The 22,378-nt window shown below is 52.3% G+C and overlaps 2 protein-coding genes across 2 annotated transcripts; both read left to right on the top strand.

Annotated features, from left to right (window-relative positions):
- The first annotated feature begins 345 nt into the window (after nucleotides 1-345).
- LOC119843345 (tripartite motif-containing protein 10-like) lies at nucleotides 346-11,547 on the top strand. The gene is made up of 7 exons (XM_043497167.1): nucleotides 346-741; nucleotides 3,081-3,176; nucleotides 4,370-4,600; nucleotides 5,618-5,640; nucleotides 6,719-6,834; nucleotides 8,182-8,232; nucleotides 10,138-11,547. The coding sequence occupies exons 1-7, from the start codon at nucleotides 346-348 to the stop codon at nucleotides 10,650-10,652; spliced, it is 1,428 nt and encodes a 475-aa protein (XP_043353102.1). The 3' UTR covers nucleotides 10,653-11,547.
- A 2,443-nt stretch (nucleotides 11,548-13,990) lies between these two features.
- On the top strand, nucleotides 13,991-21,996 carry RACK1 (receptor for activated C kinase 1). Its single transcript, XM_038372596.2, has 8 exons — nucleotides 13,991-14,453; nucleotides 16,288-16,459; nucleotides 17,537-17,684; nucleotides 18,513-18,608; nucleotides 19,138-19,248; nucleotides 20,223-20,363; nucleotides 20,941-21,051; nucleotides 21,863-21,996. The coding sequence occupies exons 1-8, from the start codon at nucleotides 14,345-14,347 to the stop codon at nucleotides 21,926-21,928; spliced, it is 954 nt and encodes a 317-aa protein (XP_038228524.1). The 5' UTR covers nucleotides 13,991-14,344; the 3' UTR covers nucleotides 21,929-21,996.
- The last annotated feature ends 382 nt before the right edge of the window (nucleotides 21,997-22,378 follow it).

The following is a 22,378-nucleotide window of genomic DNA, read 5'->3' as shown; positions in this document are numbered from 1 at the left end:
ATCTGTATGTCTGAGACACTCTCGTTTCAGATTAAGAGCAGCCTAAATTTGTTTCTTTTCATATTCATCACCCACTTTATCCTCCCCCCCCACCTTTTCTTTCCATTCCCTTTTCATTTCTCTACCCCCTTCCCCTCGCATTTCTTCTCCTCCTCATCCCATGTAGATCAAGCTTCCTTATTTTCTTATCTTTTCTCTAATCCTTTTCCCACCCCCTCCTTTTTCTGCACCTTCTGCTCCTGTGCTGGAGAGCAGCTGATAGCAGGTCAGGCAAGGGCCTTCCATTATCAGCAAAATCACTTCTGATTCTGAGCAGAGATAACGGAAGCCCAGCTCCTAGCTGCCATGGCTTCAGGGACTTCTGAACAGGGACTCCAAGAGGAAACCAAATGTCCCATCTGCAAAGACTGTTTCATGGAGCCGGTGAGCGTAGACTGTGGGCACAACTTCTGCCGGGACTGCATCACTCAGCACTGTGACACATGGACAGAGGGGGACTATGACCCTTTGTGCTGTCCCATGTGCAGAGCTCGGATCCAGAAGGAGAATCTCCGGCCCAACTGGGACCTGGCAAGATTAACAGAAATACTTAAAGAATGGAATCTGTGCAAGAAACACCAGGAGAAACTCAACCTGTTCTGCGAAGAGGATGGGGAAACTGTGTGTGTGGTTTGCGAGAGATCCCCCGAGCACGGATCTCACACGGTCCTGCTCATGGAGGAGGCTGCCCAGAAATATCAGGTAGGAAACACTCTGGATCCGGGTTCATTTGATCCTTTCCTTTGCAGTCTAATCTGAACTTTGCTCCGAGGGCATCTAGAGTCTTTTTGGAGTCATTCTAGAAGCCGCAGTGTCCCCTAATTTCCTACATTTTTTTCCCTAGTCTCTAGCTCCACCAAATCTCTCCCCTGCAGGCTCCTCCCTCCGGGCAGGTGCTGTCCCCACCTGCCAACCCTGCACTATTCATTAGGGAGAGGTGGTCACCTGAGCTCAGAGTGAGGCACTTTCTGCTGCCAGGCCGGGAATGGAGGGGGAATGAGCTGCTCCCAACGCATCCCTGACAGCCCAGGCACTGCCAGCAGGGCCTTCACCTTCATGATGAACACAGCAGCACTCCCTCTGCTGCATGGAGCACATCTGGGGCTAGATTAAGGCACAGGCATATGGACCCTAGCTCCCGGAGACACCTGCTTGCATCACACCCTCAATTTCCAGTCACAACAGAATCACCAAAAAGTAAGCTCCTGGCCTTCCTTCTTGCAAAGAATAGCTTGGAAATGAGAACCAAGCATAACTGATATGGCAAGGCCTGCCTGAGTTTTCAGAGAGCCTGAGACAATAGCTCCAAGGGGCTAGAACTGATCCATCAATCCAAAGAGGGTGTTAACTCCAAGACCTACTGCTCTGGGGTCCCCATCAACCACACCCCAGCAGAGGGCTCCAAGTGTGTCATCAGGGGAAGAGCTATCTAGATCCAACCAATTCTCCCAAGCAGATAAACCCTGACTGCTGGGGGGAGCATTTGATGGGGCCCAGCTGCTCCCCTGACTCTGAGGCCCTGCTGCCTTCCCTGCTGTTCCTGGGGGGTGTGGGACCTTTGTGGCTATTCCTGAGGGGGCAGAAGGGCTCCATGCTGCTGGATCAGGTTCGCTAGAAGAAGGGGGTGCACCCAGCATTCCAAGAGCTGGAGCAGGGGGGTCATCTCTAATGCAAGGGCTGTGCCTTGAGAGCAAGGGCAGAAAGATCCAGCATGCTGGCGAATGAAGCTCTCTAGGTTGTTTAGAATAGAGTCCTTGCTTACCTTACTGCAGTTCTGCACGTACACATCCCTTTGTGCTAGTCTGGAGGGAAGGTGCAGACAGAAAGGAGGGCGGGGAACATGCTGTCCTTCATCTCAATACTGCCCCTGGGAGTGAGAAAAGCTACATGACTGCACTCTTCATTATTATTATGATTCATTAATAGACCAGCCAAATCTGCAAGGAGGTCCCTGCCTGCCCCCAAATATTTACAGCTTTTCAGGATGGCCAGAGACCAAGGGGACGTAGGAATGAAACTCGGAGTGGCCCATCCCATCTGCTGCCTCTGTTCGGAACATGCTCTGCAGGGTGTGCACACACCGTGCCTTAAATAGATCACAGTCCTTCACTCTCCACCCCCAACAGAGCTGAGATCAGCACAGAGTCACAGAGTGGGGGCAGAGGTGGCTGTATGACATCTTTCCACCTCCTGAGAATATCTGCTTCTCCGGGGGCCCTGCCTGGATCCCCAGCCCCAGGGGCTGCTCTTACACTCTGCTTCCATGGGAAATTGTGGCAGCTGAGAAAAGGCAGAGTGCAGGGCGCCCCAGCCACATTCCTGCATGTTCCCAGCAGGTCCCTATGAACCAGGGGCTTGGTGAACAGTCACTCTGCTTGCCCCATGTCATCCCCTTACTCAGGAGATGAACAGATTAATCATGTTTCTAGAGCCTTACAGTTACACAGGGGCTGGGATCGAACCCAGAACTGCCCCCCTTTTGTCTGTATCACTCACTTCCATCCCAACAAGGGTAAACTCATTTATGGGGACCAACCATCTGGATCACTCAAAGCCAGAGCAGCGCTGGGTGCAGGGCCCCTTGCTGCTCTGCACTGGGCAGCCGAGAATGATCACTGTCAATATTACTGCCTGGTGAGAGGATCTAAGGGAATTGCTGGAGACAATCATAGAATCATAGGACTGGAAGGGACTTTGAGAGGTCGTCTAGTCCAGTCCCCTGCACTCAAGGCAGGACTAAGTATTATCTAGACCATCCCTGACAGGTTTTTGTCTAATCTGTTCTTAAAAATCTCCAATGATGGAGATTCCACAGACTCCTTAGGCAATTTATTCTAGGGCTTAACCCAGCATCTCCAGCCAGTGGGCTTTCAGGGAATTGGCTTTATTTCCTCCTGCCAATGGAGACACGTTAGAAAGAGTTTCATCAAAGACTAAATTCCAGCAATGCTGCTTTTTCTTTCCCATGGTGGGAATAGACCCCTGCCCACTCCTGCCAAAGCAAAAAAAAAAGCACACCAAGTCTTTTTCTTCCCTCTCAGGATCAATGCCAAACCCATTTGCTGATGCTGAAAGAAGAGAAAGAAAAGCTCACAAAATGTAGACAGTCTGAAGAGAGGAAATTACAGGAATTCCTGGTAGGTCCCATTGTCATTAACCCGTAGTTATTATTTGGGGTAATGATCTTTGGGGGTATATTTTGCTGTGGCATTATGGAGGAGTGTCTGTTTTTCCTCTGTGGCCATGTGGTGCTATGGGAGATAGTGTGTGTGTCTCTGTCTCTCTGTAATTGTGTTCCTGCGTGTGCATACTTTTGTGCATGTCTGTTTTGTGTGTCACAGCTGTCGGTGAGTTGTTGCTCTCTCTGTGTGCATGCAGTGTGTGTTTGTGTGTGTGTGTGTGTGTGTGTATGTGTGAGTAACTGTTGTCAGGATAGCACCACTGACCCATTTAAATGTTCGCAAAAAGAAAAGGAGTACTTGTGGCACCTTAGAGACTAACAAATTTATTAGAGCATAAGCTTTCGTGAGCTACAGCTCACTTCATCGGATGCATTCATCGGAGCTGTAGCTCACGAAAGCTTATGCTCTAATAAATTTGTTAGTCTCTAAGGTGCCACAAGTACTCCTTTTCTTTTTGCGAATACAGACTAACACGGCTGCTACTCTGAAACCTGCCATTTAAATGTTGTTTTTGTGTGTTGTTGTTTTTCTCCCCATGGATGTCTGCCCAGGGAATTCTGAGTCCTACCCCCTTCTGCCCTTTCTATTGATAGACTTGGGTTGTCAGGGGCCGGTGCAAAAGAATTTCTAATCATGCCAGATATCAGACATGATAAACAGAAAATGGGGCTGGCCAGGGCAGGGGGGGTTCTCTAGGAAAATCTTCTCTCGCATCCATAGGGAAAATTTCTAAGGCAATATCTTAATCTGAATTGTAGAGGTTGTGGTGAATTTTCCCTCCTGCACATCTCAAGGGCCCTGGAACGGGGTGGTCAGGGGGCAATGGCCCCATCACTTTTTATCCGCCATAGGGGCAAGTGATTGGGGGAGGGGGCAGAGAGGAGTGATCCAAGAGTGGGGTTTTGAGGGGAATAGGCGGCACGGGAGTGGGGGAAGCAATGGTGCGAGGGTGGGGTCTGGGGGTAACAGGCAGTGCAAGGGTGGGGCCTCAGGGGGAAGAGGCGGCGTGGGAGGCAAGCCATGGTTCAAGTGCCGGTGGCCCCCCACACACACTTTTAGGGTGCTTCTGCTGCTTCTGACACAACCTCACCCTGGTTCTCTCCAAAACTCTGACCTGCCCTTTCCTGATTTGTCATTGTTCACTAAAGGAAAAGACGGAAGCTGAGAGGCAGAAGATTGTGTCTGAATTTGAGCAACTGCGCCAGTTTCTGAAGGAACAAGAGCGACCCCTGCTGGCATTACTGGAAGAGCTGAAGAAGGAGATTGTGAAGATTCAGGACGAAAAGGTCACCAAACTCTCTGAGGAGATTTCCCATCTCAGTGAGCTGATCAGTGAGATGGATAAGAAGTGTCAGCAGCCAGTGAGGGAATTCCTGCAGGTGAGCCTGTGTTAGAGCCACAGCAGGAAATTTATTTGTATCAACCCCCTCCACTGCCTCTGGCTCATTGGCAATGATTACCCTGGCCACAGAACCCTCCCCTTTCCTTCCTCCAACAGGTATGTCACTGGAGAGGAAGGGGGTCAATTTTCCCCATTTATGGTTCTACTCTGTCAGCTCTTCTGAGCTCCCAGAGCGAAGATCTGTTTGAGGACAATTCCTTATTTCCTGACTCAGGGGTCATAAAACAGCTGGCCCCTCAACAGTTGCACCACAACACATCTCCAAAGGCTGGCAAAGAGGCCAAACCCTGACCCTGCATCCTCCCAACCCCCACATCCCTTGCACTGCTCCAACACCGTCCACACATGCATTCTCCCTTCTGCGCTGATCACTCATATTGCTTAACTCTGCACAAAAGAAGTTACATGACGCTAAAGATGCTATGAGCAATTCCTGGTAGGTGCACTGGGAGTCAGGAACCTCTTGGCCAAATGTCCCAGAAACTTGCTTTCCTTTGATCACAATCAGTCAAATTGTTCAGGATATGGTTGAGGGGCATGATTACTTTACACGGATTAGTAGAATCTTTCATTATGCCTCTAATTAATGTGAATTCCTTTGATAATACATCTAAAGTAAAATCAGAGTCTTCATGTGGATTTTAGAGCACTTTACAATATTGCTTTTAAATCAGGGTATGTCTACATTTAAAACAATACAGCTGTGCCACCTTAGCACTTCAGTGTAGACAAGGTGATAATCCATTTTAACTGTACCAGAGCTTGCATTTCACTATAACTTGCTTGCATTATTCTATGGGACTATCCGGTGGTCGCTGCTGAAAACTTGGCCTGTTTATCCAGGTATTCATAGTTGAATTTGTAAAGTCACAAACTGCAGTGAAGCATGTCGGGAGCTCAGCATGTGATGGCACAGAGAGTCCTGTCCAGAGCAGGAGAGAGCCCCAATGCATGGTGCATGGAACTGAACTTCCTGTTTCTGTTTCCCCTATAGGGCATCAGACGCACCTTGAACAGGTAACTGGCTCCTTCTCAATTGCCTTCGTACTTCATTATTCTAGGAACAGGCTGGGACACCACGTTACCAAAAAATCACCTCCAGGCCCAACAGCAAAGTGGGGCAAGGTGACACATGGAGTAGGCCTCTCCCTCTGTTTAACAGAAACCTGGGGTTCCTGCATTTCATGCAAAACTAACAGTATCATAGGCGACGATTCCATGGGTGCTCTGGGGCTGGAGTACCCATGGGGAAATAATGATGGGTGCTGAACACCCACCGGCAGCACCCCATCAGCTCTCCCCCCCGCCTCCCCAGTGTCTCCCGCCCACCAGTGGACCCCATGGATCAGTAACTCCCCATCCCTTCCCCCGCCTCCGCCTGCCCCAATCAGCTGTTTTGTGACATATGGGAGGCTCTGGGAGGGAGGAGGAGGAGCAAGGACATGGCATGTGTGAGGGAGAGGGCGGAACGGGGTGGGAAGAGGCAGAGTGGGGTGGGGCCTTTGGGGAAGGGTTGGAGTCGGGGCGGGGCCCGGGGCAGAACCAGGGGGCGAGTGCCCCCCAGCACTTTGTAAAATTGGTGCCTGTGAACAGTATTATCTGATCACCTGCCTTCCCAGGGTGGGGGAGATGCCCCAGGCCTGTGGAAGGGAGTATGAGCCTTTCACGTCTTGGGGGTCTGAGTTCTATAGGGCCCAGGTCAGGAGTAAATAAAAGTCTTTATGATGATTTGGAAACCTAAGGAATGGGCTGGTGAGAGGGGAGTTGATCTCAGTCCAGATCCATGTGGACAGGTGCCCACAGCCGAGTGACTAACAGACATATGGGAACCTATTGGCCACCAAAGCACAGAGGACAAAGAGTCAATTGCACATGGGGATCGAACTCCCTTCCTATCCGTAAAGCTGGTCCCACTGGGCCAGGTTGAAGCACACTCATGGGACACCATGGGGGAAGCTTGCACTGCCACTGGCTGGGATATAACTGCTCTGTGGCTGGGACACACAGAGAAATTCCATCTCTAGACCCCACAGCTCAGTAACTTTCATAGTAAAATAAAATGCTTGTTAACCGGAAAAAGTTTGTTGCTCTCTAGATGTGAAAAAAGGAAGTTCCTTCAGCCAGAGCAGATTTCTCCTAAGCTGGAAATCAAACTTGATTTTTGGTGTCAGCAAAATATTGCCCTGAAGGCTACTCTGAGGAAATTCAAAGGTACTAGGGTATAGTGAGGAAGCTGAAACCTGTGATTTTGGGAGGTGATGGGCTCCAGCTGATTATTTATGATTAGATGCTTACATCAAACTGAAATAAATCAGAGCCTAACTTTCAAACACAGTTCCTGAATCAGGGGGCAAAGGGCTGGGGAATTTCCAAGCAAAAATAAATTATTGTTCACAATCAATAAATGATACAAATGTGATTCCTTTTTCCATTAAGAAATTTCTTCTAAGTAATGAGAAAAACAGGATCCAGGTGAAGGGAGCTGTGTCACATTCTCCTGACAACATTCAGTTATGGCTTCATCCAGTTTATAAATGGAGACAAGAGCCCCCCAAACTGCTATTTAATAACAGAGAGAAAGGAAATATATCTAAAGATAGTACGGCAGTCTGGGAGTCGGGATTGCTGGGCTCTGTTCCAGCTCTGCCATTGACTCACTGTGTGACCTTCATAAGAACGTAAGAATGGCCATACTGGGTCAGACCAAAGGTCCATCCAGCCTAATATCCTGTTTGCCGACAGTGCCCAATGCCAGGTGCCCCAGAGGGAGTGAACCTAACAGGTCATGATCAAGTGATCTCTCTCCTGCCATCCATCTGCACCCTCTGACAAACAGAGGCTAGGGACAGCATTCCTTACCCATCCTGGCTAATAGTCATTAATGGACTTAACCTCCTTCGCCAAATCAGCCTCTCCCTGCCTCAGTGTCCCCATCTTCAAAATGACAGTTACAATCATTCCAGTCCCCACAGGAGGGTGTGGATCTGATGTGCAACTGGTGGATGTATTAAAATGCTTCCAGATCCCTACATGTAACAAACACTGAGGGCCTGATATACAGCAATGCTGAGCACCAGCGGGTCCCATTGACTTCAGTTAGAGCTGTGGGTGCACAGAGCCTTTGAAAATCAGACCCTGTGCGAGCAGAGTGTTCACCTGAAATCCTTGGATGGACCGAGTGATATAAGGCCTGGTCTTTATTTACACTAAGGTCCCTTAATACCATTACGGACTGACAGTATGAAGGGACTTTAAAGTGTGTAAAGGTCTCTTTACACTGTCAGAGCCATACAAAGGGTCCTTAGAGCAAATGAGAATCAGGCTCCTCATTATGCAAAGTGTTCCCAGAATATTCCTGATTCTGTTTAATTATACTTTGCCCTTCCTAGAAATTCTTCCTGTATCTCTTCATTTCTCAACCTTGCTCTGTCTCTCAACACCTTTCCCTCTGCTTGTGTTTCAAAATTAAAGAACAGTTGTGTCAATTAATAGCAGAAAGCTGGCCATAAACATGACAGCCTGAAATCTCATCTCTCTCTCCCCTTCTCCTCACTCTAGACATGCTGTCATCTGAACTGAAGAGAGAATGGGAATTGTCTCCGCCACAGGGTGTAACAAAAACACATACAAAGGGTGAGTTTTACAGGGATTTGGGCCTCAGATTCTCAGTGAATGTGGAAAAACCTTTCTGGGATCAGAGACCCAACTCATCTCAAACTAGGCTCAACATGTGAATGAGAAAGGGGTTGCTGTGACAGGTAGAGATTGATTCTCCCTGCCCAGGGGAATCCTGTGCTGGGCACACACTGTGACTGAGGATTGGGATGGGGGGAGGGACGATACCCCAGACAGACGAGGTTGACCGTCTTTTTTCAGCGAAAAGCTAGAGCGTTAAACATTTATCCAATGGTTATTTTATCTGGGTCCCCTGAATGTGTCTTTAAAAAAAAATTATTTGAAGAAAATTAGAAGGATGAAATTAGCGGGTGGTGAAACTGCTGATGTAGAAATAAAATAAAACTGGGTGTTTGTAATTAATATGTACACTGAAAATGGCTGTGTGACCTTTTTTTTTAATGGAACATACCATCTGGTGAATCTGTATCACGTGGTCGTTTGACCATTCCTATGCAAACAGAGACCAGATGCGGTTTTCAACCTTTTTTCACTTGCAGACCTCTAAAAAATTTCAAATGGAAGTACGGACCTCTTTGGAAATCTCAGACATAGTCTGTGGGCCCCCAGGGTCTGTGGACACAGGTTGAAAACCACTGGTCTATGGTAACGACAACCTTTCACCGATGCTTTAGACATAGTCTGCAGACCCCCCGCGGTCTGTGGTCCACAGGTGGAAAACCACTGGTCTACAGCATCTTAGGTACCAATGTGCCTACGTTAGCATGTCCCTTAAATTAACGTTATGCACACCCAAGTGTAAACATGTTAGTTTGGACATTAGGAAAAACTTCCTAACTGTCAGGGTGGTTAAGCCCTGGAATAAATTGCCTGGGGAGGTTGTGGAATCTCCATCATTGGAGATTTTTAAGAGCAGGTTGGACGAACACCTGTCAGGGATGGTCTAGATAATACTTAGTCCTGCCATGAGTGCAGGGACTGGAATAGATGACCTCTCGAGCAGTAGCATAGCTAGGGGGGGAATGGGGTAGTGGCTGCTCCCCCACCAAGCACAAGTGGTGCCTTTTTAATGTATTGGCACCTTTTAAATTTTTACTCACCCGGCAGCACTCCAGGTCTTCAGCGGCTCTTCGGCTTCAGGGCCTTCACTCACTCCGGTCTTCAGTGGCACTTCGGTGGTGGGGGTGGGGGGGCAGGGCAGTTCCTTCAGTGCCGCCGAAGACCGGAGTAAGTGAAGGACCCGACGCCGAAGAGCTGCTGAAGACCTGGAGCGCTGCCAGGTGAGTACAAGCAGGTGGCGCCTTTGTTATCTTCGCTCCCCCTGTTTTCTCCACCTGGCTACGCCACTGCTCTTGAGGTCCCTTCCAGTCCTACGATTCTCTGATTCTATGTATAGGGAAACCTTATCTGGAAAGTGACGTTTATAATGCTTACAGGCTAATTCCCCCATGTTTGTAACAGTTTTAGTGCCATGAGTGGATGGGTCTAGTGCCAGACAAAATCATATTTTAAAAAATGGAATGAACTTATTGACAGTTGTTTAAAATCTTCCTTCAAACCAGTATATAGGTTGTGGAGAGGTAGAAAGAACTTGCAAGACCTGTCCAGGGAGAGGTAATAGGAAAAAGACAGAGAGCCAAGCTCTGCAACCACAACAGCAGCTGTAACAGCACCTTTAGTGTCTGGAAGGAGGGAACTGCAGTGAAATCTTGGCTCAGCCCCAGCCCAGAGGCAATTCCCTGGAACCCAGGACAGAAAGACAGAAAACTAGGGACTGTCCCAGCCAGAACGTGGCTGCTGGGGAGTATGAAAAATGGTCCCAGCCTCCCCCAGATCTGAGCTCTGCCCCTAGCACTCTGATTCTCTCTCTCTCCCCAGTGAATGTGACTCTGGATCCAGACACGGCTCATCCCAGGCTCATCGTGTCTGCAGATCGGAAATGCGTGAGATGGGGAAACACACAGCAGGATCTCCCTGACAATCCCAAGAGATTTGATTTTATTCTCTGTGTGCTGGGCTGTGAGGGATTCACCTCGGGGAGACATTCCTGGGAGATGGACGTGGGAGATGGGGGACGGTGGGCCGTGGGGGTGGCCAGAGAGTCTGTGAGGAGGAAGGGAGAGATCATCCTGAACCCTGAGGGGGGGATCTGGGCTGTGCGACAGTGGGAGGGCCAGTTCCGAGCTCTCACCTCCCCAACAACCTTCCTGTCCCTGAGCTGCAGCCCCAGGAAGATCCGTGTTTCTCTGGACTATGAACAGGGGCAGGTGACATTTTTTGACACTGATAACGAGGTTCTGATCTACACTTTCCTGCTGGTTTCTTTCACTGGGGAGAGAATCCACCCTTGGTTCCGAGTGGGGACGGGATCTCAGCTCAGACTGTGTCCCTGAGACAAGAGGGGAATGTCCCACTGGGGAGCCTGCAATTTTCCCTTGTAGCCTCTGACGTCCTCATCTCTATGGCCCTGGCCGAGTCCCAGTTTCCCGCAGACCTTCTAGTGCATACTCTGGAGTGTCCAAACCACAACAGAGCTACCAGAGAGGGACAGAGATACAGAAGCCAATCTCATTGCCACAAGGATTTGACACCTGTTTGTCACGATTCTCAGTGATCCAGAAGGACTCTAGCTGCCTGTAGGGTCGGAGACTGATAGGTGGGAGCCGTAGTTAATTAAAGTGAAGGGCAGTGAAAAGGAGAGAGACACAAAGCAACATACATGACAGTGGGATTGGTGAATGCTAATGAAAGCGATGCTGTCACTCATGGCATAGTTCATCCATTCAATGCACTATTGGGGCATGAAAAGTAGGGCCATTTCTGTGCCTTTAAAAGGGCTTTATACAAATTTTGCAACTTTTCTCTCTTTTAATTATTCAGTGATCTCTGCCAGGGAAAAATTGTGCCAGGTAAAGGGCTGGTGCAAGGCACTTGCCTCACAGAGCAGAGGGAGCAAGGTCTGCGTTGCAAGAGGGCAGACTTTGGGAAATTAAGGGAATTAGTTAAAGAAGTCGCTGGACTGATGTTCGCAAGGACTGAAATGCAAAAGCAGCTTGTAATTTCTTTGGCCCAACTGTACAAAAGCTAGCTGAAATGTACATCTCAAACAAGGGGGGGAAATTTGTAGGGAAAGGCTCCAGAGCTGGCTAGCTGGATAACCATCAATATGGAAAGGGAAAATGATAAGCAAAGAAAGCTACATCAAGGAGGATAGAAAAATGTTCAAATAAAGTAAGAATTGCTGAGAGTGACGCGGAATTAGCTCTTGCCAAATGAAATAAAACAAATACTGAGGATCCCTCCCCACCTCCCCAACCAGGGCTTACCTGGCTTGCTGAGGCTGAATAAGTCTGCTGTGAAAAGTGATATTTGCAAGTTTGTTAATATCACCTTTCACAGCAGACTTAGTAGCAAGCTGGAAGGCTGTGAAAAGTGATATTAACAAACATACAAATATCACTCTTCACAGCCGCAGACATACTAGCTAGTAAGTCTAAAACAACAACAACAACAAAGGACAAGAACATGCAAAGCACCTTATTTGTGTTTCTATTCTGTTTAGGTCCAGCAAAGAATAGAGACAACTGTACATTATTTTTATTATTGAGTCTGCAAAAAATACTCTGCATAAATACATTACAATGATTTGGGCATGGATATGTGCATATTTATTTGTTTTGCCTAAAATTAATTATTTTAGGAAAAATTGTCAGAGTGGCCACCAGCAAGAGGCCACCAAAAGATTTGTTGTGAGAGCTCCACTAGACCATATTCCCCTTTGTAAGCCAGGAACGGAAACAAAGAGGCCTAATTCTCACGCAGCTGCTCTAACCACTAGTTCATTCTTCCTCCCACATCTGGGAATAGGAATTTGGGTGCTGACTCCTTCTGCTCTAACTAGTAAAACATCCTCCCTCCCAATGACAGGAATGGAACTCAGGAATCCTGCCGCCTAGTTCTGTCTTATTCACTGGACCATGTTGTCTCCTCGAGGCCACCAATAATACTGGCCATGACGGTCCACATCTAGAACTTCAAATCACAACTCCTTGCACTGGTAGGGAATGGATAAGCCGCCTCGGATCACAGCTGTGGCCAGATCCTTCATTCTGAGGCCAGATCCAAAATCAGATGGGAGTTCAGGCCAGATTTACAGAGGTATTTAAGCGTCTAAAGATTGCAGAGTACTGCCTAACTCACATAGAGACATTTGAAATCCATGCAGATACAAGGATAGTCAATGGGAGTTCAGCCCCTAACCTACGTGGGTGCTTTTGAAAATCCCAGTAGGCACCTACCTGCTCCTTTTAGCACCTTTGAAAAGTTGTTCCTCCAACTTTTCATCTTGCATTTGCACATATAAAATTCCAAAGGTTGGCATAGCAGCCCCCTGTATTTGCCTGTTTCTTGTGTGCCTATGTCTCTCACCCCCAAAATTTCACCTGCAAAACTCTGAATAAGCAATGTTAAATCCTGAATTGCAAAAAACTCGTTACATTCAAAACCTTGAATATGAATGCATGTCACACTAAATTTGTGCCTATTGCTTCCTACACTTTTTCATCTGAACCCTAAGGCTCTGATCAAATGCAGGATTGTAGGCATATAAACTTTGAGATTTACACATGTAAATTCAGGGGAGTTGGTGTGAAGAATTGGGTGTTCAGGAGTTAAAGGAGGCTGATTTGTGTGGGGTGCACATAATTCAGTGGTTCATGCATGAAATTCAGGGGTTCACCTTTGCTAATTGCTGGTATTAATATGAGCAAAATTTGCTAGGTCATGGGTATAAATTCACAGGTTCTCTTATGCTAATTTGTGTGGTTGTCAGTGCAACTTAAAAGTGGCTGTTCATAGAAATTCTGGGGTTCATGTTGCAAATTCAGGAGTTCATCTATACCAATGGGGGGGGGGGATCAATGCAAATTTAGAAGCTTATGCATGCAAATACGGAGGGGCTTATAGGCACATTCCAGGATTTCTGCATGCAGATTCAAGGGTTCACCTGTTCCAATTTGTTGCTTTTGTAAGTGTGGAAATTTGGGGCGGGGGAAGTTAGCCCAGCCAGTTCCTAGGTTCTCCTATGCAAACACGGGAAAGGTGCATGCCAAATAAATACATAAACAAATAAATCCAAAGTAGGGGTTGCGCATTCATGCGGGTATTAAGGATCACACGTGCCAGTTTGGGTGGGGTGCAAGTTCTGAATTTTCCACGTGTCATACGGGGGATTCTACACAAGCAAACGTGCTGGATTTGTACGTGCAGATTCCGTTTTCCCAGACCGTGGGACCCTCTGGGGCTTAGACTCTGCACCCTTAAAGACGCGCTACATTAAAAGCCCCGCTCCTGAGCCCGGCCACGTGCAAGGCGCCCTCTCTCTGGGGCCGCCCTTACACCTGCCCGGCTTGGTAGCCCCTCCAAGCCAACAGGTTGTATCTGGGCCCCGCGCGCCGCAGCGCCACCCGGCGGGCCCGGACTGTACCTGTCACTTCAGCGGCTAGGCTAACTGCCCGTTCTCTGTACTGTGCGGCTAGGAGAGGGTTGTACGGAAAGCACAGACATGGCCGCCTCCAGGTTGTATCCGCAGCCGCCGCCATTGCCACGTTGCGTCTGTATTTCCAGGGTGGGAGAACATACGGGCATTTCCCATGGGGGTCGCCATGATATATTCCGTATGCAGGCCGCCATATTGTGCTCATACGGGTACCAACCTGAGGCACCGCCCTATTGGATCGCGCTAAGGGCGCCGCTGTATTGGATTCCTTAGAGGAATAGGATTTCTCAGAAATGTCGCCATCTAGGGGCCTGTACGGAGGCCACCATATTGGGTCAATTGGGACTATGTAGCCACCAAGTTGAATACCTACATGGGCGCCGCCATATTGCGACCCTCTCCTGCCGGCGGCCATATTGACGTACAGCCGCGCAGAGGGAAGACTATTTCCGCTTCCGGGTGACGTAGGCGCTTCCTTTTTCTCTGGGCCGCTAGCTGAGCGAGAGGACGGGCCGGCTCGGGCCCGCCGCCGAATCCGCCTCCATCCTCCTTCCCCGCCCGAGCTGAGCCCCCCGCGCCGCCGCCGCCATGACGGAGCAGATGACCCTGCGCGGTACCCTTAAGGGCCACAACGGCTGGGTGACCCAGATCGCCACCACCCCGCAGTTCCCGGACATGATACTATCCGCCTCGCGCGGTGAGCGCCGTGGGCCAGACCAACCGCCCCACCGCGGGGTGGGGTGCGGGGGGGCGTAACCATCTTATAGGTGGTGGGGGGGGGGGCGCATTGTCAGGCTGCCCTCGCGGGGGGTGGGGTTGGGCGGAATGGAACCGATTCACCCACGATGGGGGGCGCGGTGGGAGGTTCTATCTGTCCAGGTGCGGGGGGGGGGGAGGGGGATGGGTGAGACCATCTCGTAGTGCCCCGGAGCGGGAGGTTTGTCACTGCAGAGGGGAGGACATAGGAAGAAGATCCCATCTCGCTGGGGGGAAGGGGGGGTCATGGGGAGACTGGCTCTCACTCGTGGGGGCAGGCAAGGGAGGGACCATCTCAGCCATGGAAGGGGGGGCGAATCGATTCCGGGGGGAGGGGGTTGGAGGGGGAAGGACCAACGGGGGGGGGCGAAGTCAGTGTCATCTGGGGGGGAACACACTTGTGTACCTGAGGAGGAGGAGGGGCAGGGCAGGGGGGCCCAGCTGTTGGGAGATGGGGGGACAGGGGTGAATAACAGGCTGGGAGGGGAGGGGTAATTCACTAACTCCTTAGGTGGGGAGGCAGCAGTGAGGACTCTGATCAGGGGCTCCGGACACCTGGGTTCAATTCCTGGCTCTGGCTCCTATTTCCCTTCTCTTTCTCCCCAACCAGGTGACACCACCTGTCTGTCCTGGGGCTCTCCGAGTGCGTCTCGGTCTTGGGGGGGGGGGGGGGCGTCTTGTCCCATTGTTATGGCTCCTTGTGATCCTCTGCAAATCAGGGCTGTGGCCTGCCTCGGGTTTCCTGTCAGTGACGGGGGCGCTTACCCCATCCCGTGGGGGTGACTGGGAGGGTAGAACCCAGTGAGAGGCCCTTGGATACCACGGAGATTGCAGGGGGGCTGGTGTATAAGGGCCTTAGATAGATACACCGGAGGGGACCTGCTGCAGGGGGCTGGAAAGAGGTTTTAGGCCTAAATACCATGGCCCAGGGATTAACTCGGTAGAAGGGATGGAGGGGCAAACCCATGATGCAGCCACAGAGGCAACATTGGGGCTTTCCAAGCCCAGCCCCCCTCCGCCTTGAGCTGCCACAGGCAGTAATGACCCAGTTTGTTGGCAGCTCAGCTCAGGCACATTCCCCCCTGCCCTGCCCGTGGATCGCTGGGAGCATCCCTGTCAAAGCATCAGTATCCACCTCCAGTTCCGCCACTGGGCTGCTCGACACCTCCTCTTCCCAGCCCTGATGATTAGACCTGGCTCGTCCACTGACCCTTTCCGGGGTCTGATGACATGTCCTGCAATGATGAGGGGATGCCGGGAAGGAGCGCGAGTGGAGCCCTTGGCTGTGGGAGGCAGGGCCAGGCTCAAGGGAAGCCCATGGTTATAAAAATGGGGGGGGGAGCGGTGATTGGCTGGCTCAGGGTGCAGGGTGGGATATGAGATCTTTTCCTCTCTAGGGGGTGCTGGCTTCGATCCTGTCCCAGGTCGGGGAACTGGCTGGTTCAGGGATGTGGGATCTTTCTCCTCTAGTTGACGCCAATCTGCTCATAAAGGGGATACAAGGAATGGGATACAGGACCTATCTTCTCTAGAGTCACTGGCTTCAGTCGGGCCCCAGGTTAGGGGGTGACTGGCTGTGGGGAGAATGAAGTGGGATACAAGGCCTTTCTCTTAGCAGCACCGGTTTGGATTTAGCCCCAGGCCGCGGGTGCTGGTGGGGAATAGACTGTGGTGTATTTGGCTCTGGGCTCGGGCCACAGAGGCCGGTCTCCTGGGAGGAAATGCCTGTTGGGGAGGTGACTGGCTGACTTGGACTCCCTGCTCCCTCCATGCAGACAAGACCATCATCATGTGGAAGCTGACCCGGGACGAGACCAACTATGGGATCCCGCAGCGCGCCCTGCGCGGCCACTCGCACTTCGTCAGCGACGTGGTCATCTCCTCAGATGGGCAGTTCGCCCTCTCTGGCTCCTGGGATGGCACCCTGCGGCTCTGGGACCTCACCACGTGAGTGACGGGTGAGGGGGCACCATTGCCATCAGATGGGCACCCTTGGCAGAGCGTGCATCTGTGCGGAGGAGGGTGGGAGCGCAAAGGGGAGAGGATTCCTATGGGTGGCAGAGTCAGACGGGCTCCACACAGCCATGTGTCCTGTCTGCCCTGCGCATGGCAGCTCCCCTTAGTGGGGAGGGGCTGGTGTGCCAGGGAGGGGAACTAGCTGCCCACCCCGGAGTCGCTTCGCTTGTTGTAGCTCCCCTTAGTGGTGCCCTAGGGTGGTGTTTCTATAATGGGCAGTCACGACCCCAAGGAGGGGTCATGGAAGGCAATTGGAGGGTGGGGTCATGAGGCACTGAAATTCACAACTTAAAGCAAAACCAAAGATTGCTCCCCTACACACCCTTCCCCTTCCAAGTCAAGTGTTCTCTGTCGCTCTCTGGAAGCACACCAGTCATTTATACAGGCTTAGTGGCGTCGACCCTTCATTCGTTCATAGTCAGTGTCAGGAGGCCTGCAGATGTTTGACATCAGATCAGGGGTCTTGCACTGCTGCAGATGCTGCTGCAGGGAAATGACCATTCCAGGTCCTAAGACCACAAATGGGGAGGAGATTCCCTGCTGGGGGCTGGATTGGCTCTACCCAGCAGTAGGACACTCCTGCTTCCAACTGTTGGGGCATCAGGGTTTTTTGAGGCGCCCCCCTCTCCTCCCAGTCCCAATGATTAGACCTGACATGTCTGCTGACCCCCCAGGGGCGTGACGACGCATCCTGCAATTATGATGGGACATAGAGGGAGAGATGGGGAGGTGTCGCGCTCTCCTTTGGCTTTTATTCCTCCGGTCACCCTGAAAGAGAGACGTTATTCACAATCCTTCGTTCCGTTATCTAACACCCTGCCTGGATCTTCCTCTGATCCATCCCTTTGCATCTGGCTGAGCTACCTCCGCTGCTGCTGGGTCCTGGGTTCCCCTTCGTGCTTAACGTCCTGGCTGCTTTCTGTCCCTGGTGTGTGCTTCTGACTCAGCGGGATGCGAGGGGAGGTTCCCATAGCCAGGCTGGGAGTGACTTAGTCTCTTCCCTTGCAGAGGTACCACCACCCGCCGCTTCGTGGGCCACACCAAGGATGTGCTGAGCGTGGCCTTCTCGTCCGACAATCGCCAGATCGTCTCGGGCTCCCGAGACAAAACCATCAAGCTCTGGAACACACTGGGCGTCTGCAAGTACACGGTGCAGGTGAGACATAGGACGGGGCTGCTGAGCCCTAGGGTGGGTCAGGCATCTGCTCTAGTCCCCGCTTGCCTCCCTGAGTCAGGAATAGAACCCAGGAGTCCTGACTCTGTCCTATGCTCCTTACTGTTTCTCTTCAGATTTGGTGATGGAAACAACCCACTTGCATTCTGAATGTGAGCCTACTGGACTGCTGCTCTGGTAGTGATGGGGGGGGAGGGCCTCTGAAGTCTTGCAGGGCAGGGCGTGGTTGGCAAACAGCTGGCTCAGAAGTGCTGGGGGATGGGCTCTGGGGCTTTTCCTTTCTGCAGAAGGGGAGGATTTATATGGCCTTGGTGGAGAAGATGGTCCCTGAGTCTTCGGGGAAACCCGTCTGAGTTAAGCTGGATTTGGAAGCATCTCTGCAATTGCCTCTTGTGTCCCCTGCTGGGAACTGGTCCTGCTCCCAGCTGTCAAGGATCCAGGGCTCTCTGCTGCCCTCCCATTCCTGATGATTAGATCTGACATGTCTGCTGACCCTTCGGGGCCTGATGACATGTCCTGCAATTATGATGGGATGCAGGGAGGGCTGGCAAAGCCCTGGAAGGCCGGGGGTTTGGGCAGCAGCTCACATGGGGGGTCAGCAGAGTCCTGGGTAGTAGGGAACGGTGAGGGGCAGTGAGCCTAGAAAAGGTTGGGTAGAGCCCCCCAGTGTCTAGGGAGGTGGGTGGGCAGTGGACATCAGAGCTCTGGGTACAGTGGAAGATACCTGGTCTCCGATCTCTCTCCTTGTTCTGACATCAATGCCGTTCTGACTCCCCTGAGTCACCTGCCTTCCCCCCTTTCTCTCCCCAGGACGAGAGCCACTCGGAGTGGGTGTCCTGTGTCCGCTTCTCCCCCAACAGCAGCAACCCCATCATCGTCTCCTGCGGCTGGGACAAGCTGGTGAAGGTGGGTTTGAGGCCAGGGTGTGTTGCAGAGGTTTGGCTCCCCCTGCTGGCCCGGGGCTGCTCCGTGCATGGACCATTGATGGGGTCTCGCCCTGGGCTGCAATCGTTTGTGTTCTCGCTCCCAGTGGTGCTGGGTTGGAGCATCTGAGCAGACATCTGGGAATTCACATTGTCCCACAGCTGTTAGGTTGCCCTGGGGTCAGGGGATAGACTGGGGGTGGATGATCTCTTGGTTGCTTTTGGGTGGTGGAGGGGGCATTTCAGCACTAGGGATTCGTGTCTCGTCTCCACGGCCTGCTGTCCTGTCCTTGAGACGCTGGCGTCCTACCCTGTGGGTGGGTTGGTCTCTGAAGAAGCAGGCGCTCCATTGCTGGGCTGCTGAGGGCTGTAAAAAGTGACGGGAAGGGGGGATTTCGGCTACAGGGAGTCGGTGGCCTGGGAGATTCTCGAGCTCAGACTGGGTAATCTGTGCGTTCCTTTTGGCCTTCAGCTCTCTGCTGATCATGTGGTACTCTTCTCCCGCCCCCCAGGTATGGAATTTGGCCAACTGTAAGCTGAAGACGAACCACATCGGGCACACGGGCTACCTGAACACCGTGACAGTCTCCCCCGATGGTTCCCTCTGCGCCTCCGGCGGCAAGGTCCATTCCCAGCCCGGTTCGAGTGGGGATCCAGGACTGGGAGGCACGGGTGGGATGGACAGCGGGACTGGATCAAGGTCCCTGTCCTCTCTGGGTTCTGTCGGCCTTGAGGGGTCATAGATCTCAGCTGAGCTACCCCCTACTGGGGGACGTTGTCTGTCTCTCTCTTGGCCTGTGGGAGCGGGGCTGAGCCGTGATGAAACCCACTGAGTTTCTGATTGTGTCTGCGTGCGGAAACCCAGAGGCTGTTTCTGAGCTGCCCCCACCCAGCTCTCCCTGGGCTGACGGGGATTCACTCCAGCTCAACTGGATTCTAGCGGTTGGGCAGCCTCTGTGCTGAGATGGCTGCTTCCTTGTGCTCCTCTCTCTTAATCCGCCTGTCGTCTCTTGCCTTCCACTGATGTTATGAGCTTTTGGGGGGCAGAGAGCTCCCTTGTCATTCACAGCAGCGTCCTGTGTGCCCACACAGACAGAGATACGCTATTGATCCCTTCACCGTGCTGCTGCTAAACTCCCCGACCAATATTGGCTCCAACTCCATTCTCTTGCAACCACCATCAAAGCTCCTGCCTGTTCCCCTCCACCGCTGCTTCCAATCTCAATTAGAGTCTCACAAAGCCACCGGACAGCCACTCTGAGCCCCTGCCCAAGTCCACATGGCCCCATCTCTGCCTAAGGGGAACCTTGTTGGTTTTGAATCTGAGAAGTTTACTTTCCTTCCCTTCACCTCTGAGTCTCTCAGTACAGGGCCTGTCCTAGGGCATCAGAGAAGTATATAGCAGGCAATAACAAATATTAGTTACCCTTTCTTTCAGTGCTATCCTGCAGCAGGGAGCACCACTGGTTAAAAGTTTGCTGCCTGGCCCCCGAGGTTTGTCATTTCCGTGGTACAAGTTGCAGGCTGCTGGCTGGTGGTTATGGGGTGAGTGTGGGAGAGGGACTCTTTCTCCGTCTGACACTCTATCTTCCCCCAGGACGGCCAGGCCATGCTGTGGGACTTGAACGAGGGCAAGCACCTGTACACGCTGGACGGCGGTGACATCATCAATGCCCTGTGCTTCAGCCCCAACCGCTACTGGCTCTGCGCTGCCACCGGGCCCAGCATCAAGATCTGGGTGAGTGGGTGCCCCTCGCTGGGCGGAGATTGGGGTTTCTAGGGGCCACTCCCCTGGAATTCCCTATCTCCATGTCTCCTTTCCATAGGGCACAGGGATTCATTCTCTGTCTCCTTTCTATAGGGAGTAGGAACCGGGTGTGTGCAGAGGACACACCTCTGGGAGTCGTGTCTGGTGTGCTTTCTTTATTTAGGGAACAGGGCTTATGCTTTTCTATAGGGAATACCCAGAGAGTTGCCTTCCTTGCCAATTTCTATAGCCCCCTGGTATGTGGGGCGAGGCCGTGCTCTGATACCTTTGGGTCTGGAGCCCCCAGGAGATGTGGGGTTCGTGTGTCTGGAGCCCCCCAGAGGCTGTGAAGGCCAAGAGGCCATGCTGTGATGAAACGTCATGCTGTCTGACTGCATCTCCGTGCTGAAACCCAGAGGCTGTTTCTGAGCCAGCTCCCAGCACCTGCCCTGACATGGGCACAGTTGGGAAGGGGTTCCATGGCCCTCCCGGGGAGGGGGAGGGGGGTCCTGGGTCAGTGAGTCCCAGCGGGGGTCCTTTTTCTGACCTTCTACCCTCTTCCCTGCAGGACCTGGAGGGGAAGATCATCGTGGACGAGCTGAAGCAGGAGGTGATCAGCACCAGCAGCAAAGCCGAGCCGCCGCAGTGCACCTCGCTGGCTTGGTCCGCGGATGGACAGGTAATGGCCCTTTAACATCCCACCTCCCTCACCCGGGGGGAGGGGTTGGGAACTCAGCGCCAGAGCAGAATCTTAAAGGGCCGGGGCCAATATTTCAGCAGGGGTGGAGGTGCCCTATGCATCCTCACCACTGGCCCCACGGGGCGGAGGCAGCCAAGGCACCTGCTCTTGGTTCAGCCTATGGAAAGGTGGTCCTGTGAGCCACTCCCCTTCTCACACCCCATGGGAGGGCAAATGTGCCCATGAGCACCCGAACCCCTCCTTGCTTTGACAACAGCCCTGATACCTCCCAGGGCCTGGCGTTTGACCTCCTCTCTGCCTCTGTCCCTGCCACCATCCCAATCCTTCCCATGGTCCATCTCCTTCAGCCCCCTGTCCAACATGGAGCCCAGCCCCTCCCAGCCTCCAACCCTCTCTTAGCAAGAGATTCAGCCCCTCCAACATCACCCCTTTCTTGTTCTACCCGCCTCCCTATCCTCCAGCACAGCTGCTCCTCCCCCCTGCAAGAGACCTGAGCCCTTGCCTTCAGCCCCCTTCCCACCAAGATTCAACCCCTCCCAGCCTCCACACCCGCCAGCATCCTGGCCCTTCCCAGAGTGCCATGTCGCTGATGGGCTGAGGCCAGGCCCTTTCTCCATGCCCCCTAACATACCCTGTTGCCACTTTCCTGGCTGGGCACTGGCATCAGGCAATGGAGCTTGAGCCCCTCCCAGACATGGGCCCTCAGTCTGGCTATTCTCCTGGGGGCTGATCTGTCCCCAGGCCAGCTGTAGCTACCCCGTTACTGACGCATCTTTTCTCTCCTTCCCAGACCCTGTTTGCTGGGTACACAGATAACCTGGTCCGCGTCTGGCAGGTCACCATCGGGACCAGATGAGAGCCCGCCTGCAGGACGCAGCCTACCTTTGTGTAAAAATATTGAATAAAAAGTACATTTTGGAGGTTGGGATTGTTTGGGTGTCATCTTTGCCATACCGGTCCTGTCTACGGCAGCTGGAACTTTCAAGGAAGCGTGGCCCAGTGCCTGTGGACCTAGCCCCAGGTTCAAGTCCCTGGGTCAAATCCTTGCTCTGCCAGAGATCTTGAGCAAGTCCCGTAGGCCTGGATTTGCAAAGGTATTTAGCCTGCGTTGCATTCGGTATTGTGAAGCCGAAGGGTAGAGGGTTTTCAGGCATCTAAAAATTGCAACTACACACCTGACATGGGCAGTGCTAATGGAAGCTCGTGTCTCCAGAAGGGTGGGGGCAGTGGCAGGTTGGGCGGCTCTTGAGAAAATCTCCCCCTGCCACAGCCCCAGGGCTGGAGGAGCATGGTTTTTCCAGTCTTG

Source organism: Dermochelys coriacea, chromosome 14 (assembly GCF_009764565.3).
Source record: "Dermochelys coriacea isolate rDerCor1 chromosome 14, rDerCor1.pri.v4, whole genome shotgun sequence".
Classification (NCBI taxonomy): Eukaryota; Metazoa; Chordata; order Testudines; family Dermochelyidae; genus Dermochelys; species Dermochelys coriacea.
The sequence above is the reverse complement of the archived record's forward strand: the minus strand, read 5'-3'. Positions and strand labels throughout refer to the sequence as shown.